Source organism: Lactuca sativa, chromosome 1, assembly GCF_002870075.4.
Source record: "Lactuca sativa cultivar Salinas chromosome 1, Lsat_Salinas_v11, whole genome shotgun sequence".
Taxonomy (NCBI): Eukaryota; Viridiplantae; Streptophyta; class Magnoliopsida; order Asterales; family Asteraceae; genus Lactuca; species Lactuca sativa.
Window position 1 is genome coordinate 114,524,561 of NC_056623.2, and position 5,317 is coordinate 114,529,877.

Below are 5,317 nucleotides of genomic sequence, written 5' to 3' on the forward strand. Positions count from 1 at the left end.
TACCACTTTGTAACTTGTGGTTTACAAGGCGCCTCATCAGCAAGGTCTTGTTGCGTGCCGTCTTTGCCTGATACATATTCTCGAGCTTCTCCCAAAGTTTGTACGCGTCTGTCTCTTGAGAGACATGGTGAAAAACACTATGGTCAATCCACTGTCGAATTTGTGCCACCGTTTTCCTGTTTATTCTCGTCCAAACTTCATCTGTCTTCGTGTCGGGTTTGACGTCTTGCTTTTCTATAGGCTCTGCTAAATCTTTCAGATTAAGCAAATCTTCCATCCTTGGCTTCCACATGTTGTAATTTGTGGGCGTAAGTCGAACCATCGTAATCGTACTTGTAGATTCCATCGAAAATAATTGCAAATTTATTTTACAAATATTTCGAGGAAAAATTAGATAAAACTAAGCTCTCGGTTGGATTCGGGAGCGTCAAAAATGGTGGGGTAGAGTTTTTCGGGGTCAAAATATACTTTCTTGAAAAGTTATGTGCTAATTTGTAACTTTTCGGAACTATAGGGGCTAAATTGTAATTTTCGGAACTTACAGGGGCCAATCTGAAATATTTCTGCCAACCAGCGACTTTTCTGAAACTTTTCAGAACTCCAGGGACCAAAACAGATGTTTTCAGAAGAACAGGGACCGGACTGCAATTTTTCAGAAATAGAGGGACCTTTCTGCAATTTTCTGGAACTTCAGGGGCTAAAACGCAACTTTTCTGAACTTCTGGTCGATGATGACGTCAGTCGTCTTCTCCGGTGAAACCTCTCCGGCGACTGGTTTTTCCGGCGACTTTGACCAGACTTTGACCGACGTTTTGGAGGTCTTCCCATGGTCAAAAAATTACGAAAAATATATTTTCGAAATCCTTGAAACGAGACCTTTCTAATAGTGTACCCAGAAATCGATTTTGAGACAAAAAAAAAATTGACGAAAAAACAGAGAAATTCGTGAAAAAATCCCTGGACACCAAACCAAGCTCTGATACCAGTTGTTGGGGTTGGAAAACTCTTCTATTAAACACTAAAATAGAATTACAATAGGAGGAACAACTCTCACACTCAACTATTACAAAAAACCAACCCTCTCACTAACACTCTCACTCTAAGTGTTATACTATCTGTTTTTTTGTGTTTGGGATGTTTACAACTGAATAATGAAGCCTCTATTTATAGTCTTGGCAGCCACCATTGTAGTTGCCTTCATTAATTGTGTTCATCATAGGGTGGGAAGAAAAACTTGTCCCGTAGGTTTCATTTTGTCAACAATGATGGCTACTGTAGCTTTGGAGGCTGGAACACAACATTTTGTACTTCTTCTTCTAACAGAGATAAGTGTATCACTTTTACAAGAATATCTTAATCAAAAAAGAGAACAATTTCCTAAGAATATAAAACTTACCTGGAATTCAAATGCTTTCTTAAGCTGTAGTTGAACCTCACCGGCCATTGGTCGTTTTTCTCTTTCACGATGTAAGCATTGATAGGCAATCATTTGAAATGTATACAATGATTTGGGCACAATTTGTTCCTTTATGCCTTCAAACACCAACTCATCAAGCTTTCCTTGTTCATGGTACAATTTAAACAAATCAGTTAGATTTTGAAAATAGTCCATGAAGAATTCATGAATTAATCTCCCACGCAAGATCTCAACTAAAACCACACCAAGCGAATATATATCAGATTCCTTTGTGAAGAAACCAAATTCCGCATGTTGTGGGTCGCAATAGCCATTTGTGACTCTATAATTGTCCGTGACAAAATCCGTATCCTTGTTTATTGGGGTTATTAAGGAAATCCGAAAACTAGTAATTTTTGCTTTCCATTCTTCATGTAGTAAAATGTTTGAACTTCTGATGTTCCTATGTATCACTACCTCTTGTGTTAACATGCTTCCATGAAGGAAATCCAACCCTTTTGCAATATCAATGCATATCTCAAGCCGTTTCATCCAGGTAAGATCATTGTCCTTCAAGTGCATATCAAGACTTCCTCTAGATGCATAGTCGTAAACAATGATGTTTTCACCCATTTCTTTGCAATAGCCTACAAGACCGACGATATACTTGTGTTTATACTTCAAAAGAATTTGCAGCTCCAACAAAAAATCATAAGCTTCCCCAATGACTAATTCTGGAATTGTATATGCAACAAAATCAAGGTGTGCAACAAGTATCGGTTTCTTAATATTTTACAAACTTTTTACAAGAAAACTAACTAAATATTATCTAAAATCACTGATTGAGAGATAATTCCTCTAAAATTATTTATTTTAGATGTAGAATTTGACAAGACAAAAATTCCACTGTTGAAATTAGTGTATATGTGTAAGATTGCACATATACAATCCATGTTCGACTTCTGCTATGTATTACAAACTAGCATAAAAAACCCTTCGTTTCTTTTATATATTAATGGATGGAGAACCCAAATTAAAAAAATTTTTAAAATTCTTTGAAATATATATAGAGTTACTTGAAAAGATAACAATTCCTCAAGTTTCTTGATGATGACTTTTGCTATTGGACGCTCAGCTTGTCTTTCTGCCACACACTGATATGCAGTTTTTGAAAATGCATCCAAAGAATGTGGATCAGGTCCTTTATGTAGATTAACAGTGTTTTCATGAGTTTCCTCCATCAACCTAGGATCCACCATTTCATATATTGTTCGTTCATTGAAGAGTCGACGTGCGACAACTGCAATTCCATTGCTATTTTCCTTGATGTAAACTGGATCATTGGCAAACCTCCCAGATAACATCTCGAATAAAGAAACCCAAAAAGAGTAAATATCTTATTCATTTTTCAACTTACCGGTTAAATAATATTCTGGATCCAAATAAACTTTTGTGCCTGCAATATGTTCCGTAAAGAGAATGTTTGATTGTTGGTTCTCAGGATGAAATTTGGAATGCCCAAAATCAACAATTTTCGCCTCCCATTTCTCTACTAACAAAATGTTACCACTTTTTATGTCCCTGTGTATTATCCTTCGATCATCCTCTATCTTGGTGTGAAGGTAATTTAATCCACAGGCAATATCAATGCAGATGTTTATCCGTTGCACCCAAGTAAGATTAGTCAGGCTACCAGATAATCATGAAGGCTTCCATTGAAAGCATGCTCATAGACAAGTATCATATGACCATGATTACAAAATCCAAGAAGAGGGACTATGTTGGGATGCTTGCAACTAGTAAGCATCTCAATTTCTGTAAGGAACCCTTCTTCTCCTTGCTTGTCTTCTCTAATCAATATGCGTTTTATAGCTACAGTGTTGCGTTTCTTTGGAAGTTCACCTTTATTTTTTTGTTCTAGTGGCAAGAAGTTGTTGCTATCATAATGGTCAAGTTCTGCTTTGTACACATCACCATATGTGCCTAAGGCAGTGAGGTATTTTTCAGCAAAATTCTATGTGGCCTTTTCTATACCAATCAGTGGGATCTCTAAGTGTTCCAAGTTCTTCCCCTGCAAAAAATTGAGGACGAGTTAGAAAAATTGTTACACATCGGTTGGCATTGGTACTTTTAGTTCACCCATATACAAAGCAACCTATTTAAATTATTGTTGTACACCTATTTTGAAATAACAATAGGTTATTATCAACCATATGTCCTAAGGGCACCCATAATGCATTGAACTCTACAGAGTTCAATGGATTGCCACATCATTTTTCTACATTCCATACAACTCAATCATTTTTTTCCTACAATGCATTCAACTCTATAAAGTTCAATACAAAGTTACTTATAGTATGTATTTAATATTAGAAAACTTTCATTTTTCCTATTGAAGAGTTCAATGGCCATTGAACTTCAAATTTATTGAATGTCAATATCATCTAAAGATTATGGATATGCATCGTATTGTCTTTATTTTTGGAATGGCTAAAGTTTATAGCTTGTAAGAAGCTGATGAACCCATGAAACCCAACTTGCATTAAGATTTCTCAATCTATAATAAAACTAAAAATTCATTTATAATATTCTTCGTACCAAAGACCAAGGAATTACAAAAATACTTAATGCTTCACCTAAGGATAATAACATCCAACGTTTCCTTTTTTGAGAAAAAAAATGAACCTGTCTAAACAATATTCATCTAAATCGTTACACCTTTCTATTCCACAAACCTATCATGTTTATGCATCATGTTGTATCAAAGCTTCGTTTACGCATTGAAAACTTTTAACTTGCTATTCATATTGGGTTTGAATATATGTTTGGAAGTGGACAAAGGTTGTGTATTCTTGGCACTTAATTATGTTTGAGTGGAAAAGCCCATATGAGTTGTGAATAGTCATTAACTAACACTAGGCAATACTTGTGACTAAGTTTCGAGGTAATCGGAGATGTCTAGAGATCAGCATGGATAATATCAAATAGATTGTGAGTTATAGAATTTGAAATATCAAAGCTAAAGTTGCTTGTGGCGTGTGTTGGATGAGATGGTGTGGAAAACTATTTGATGGGATTTCACATCGGGAGTTGGATTGAATGGGTAGAGCTCATAAGTATTGTCATGATTTTAGATTGAGAGTTAGAGTGAATAGGTAGAGCTCAAAATTATTGTCACATCTCATGATGATGCTCCCTTTTGTAAGGTGATTTAGTAGAAAATTTTCACGTGTCAAACTCAGTGGAAATAAGATTCTTATGAGTGAATTTATGAATATGTATAATATTTTTATTATTTTTGGTACATGAGAGACTTGGTTTACAGTATAGGTATGGTTTGGGAAAAATATGGTCGAATGCACAAACATGGATTGGCAAATTATTCCCCTTTTCGACTAAAATATAATGTGGTTTACATAAACAAGAAAGGTTGGAAATTTATGCGAATTCTTGGTAAGGTGAGACGTAGATCCTGAGTGCATGTACCATGAGTTGTCGGGTTGTGGTAGCTACATTGTATGGAAAGTAGTCTCAAGCTCAATAGAGTTATGGGCTAACGATGGTCAGATGGCATGTCATAAATAAAATGAGAAAGAGAAAGTCACTCCTGAAGAATTAGCCACCTACAAGAGGCACTACAATGATGCATCAAAAGTTGCTTGCATCATGGTCGCCCTGATGACCCCTGAGTTGCAGAGATTCTATGAAGACTACTGGTCGTATGAGATGAAAAAAGACCTTATGGAGAAGTACCATAAGTGTGACAACCCAGAACTTTTATCTTGTACAATTGATGCTTACATCCAAATTAAATTTGATTGTTATCACCATTTTACGCTATTTAAGGGTCCGTTTAAGTGTTCTAAGCTTGAGTACAGTTGGGAATGAGATTAGGAATGAGTCAACACGTCGTTTAGAAGC

At 35.8% G+C, this 5,317-nt stretch overlaps 1 protein-coding gene across 1 annotated transcript; it reads right to left on the minus strand.

The window, feature by feature from the left end:
- Nucleotides 1-697: 697 nt before the first annotated feature.
- LOC111921436 (probable receptor-like protein kinase At2g23200) lies at nucleotides 698-2,760 on the minus strand. The gene is made up of 3 exons (XM_023917020.1): nucleotides 2,473-2,760; nucleotides 1,397-2,179; nucleotides 698-820 (listed from the first exon to the last, which is right to left on the minus strand). The coding sequence occupies exons 1-3, from the start codon at nucleotides 2,758-2,760 to the stop codon at nucleotides 698-700; spliced, it is 1,194 nt and encodes a 397-aa protein (XP_023772788.1).
- Between the last annotated feature and the right edge of the window lie 2,557 nt (nucleotides 2,761-5,317).

Coding starts and splice junctions, on each gene's coding strand:
- LOC111921436 (XM_023917020.1), bottom strand. CDS start 2,760: ATGTTATCTGGGAGGTTTGCCAATGATCCAGTTTACATCAAGGAAAAT. Junction 2,180..2,472: donor AGGAATTGTTATCTTTTCAA/GTAACTCTATAT, acceptor TAAAATATTAAG/AAACCGATACTTGTTGCACA. Junction 821..1,396: donor AGAAAGCATTTGAATTCCAG/GTAAGTTTTATA, acceptor GACCATGGGAAG/ACCTCCAAAACGTCGGTCAA.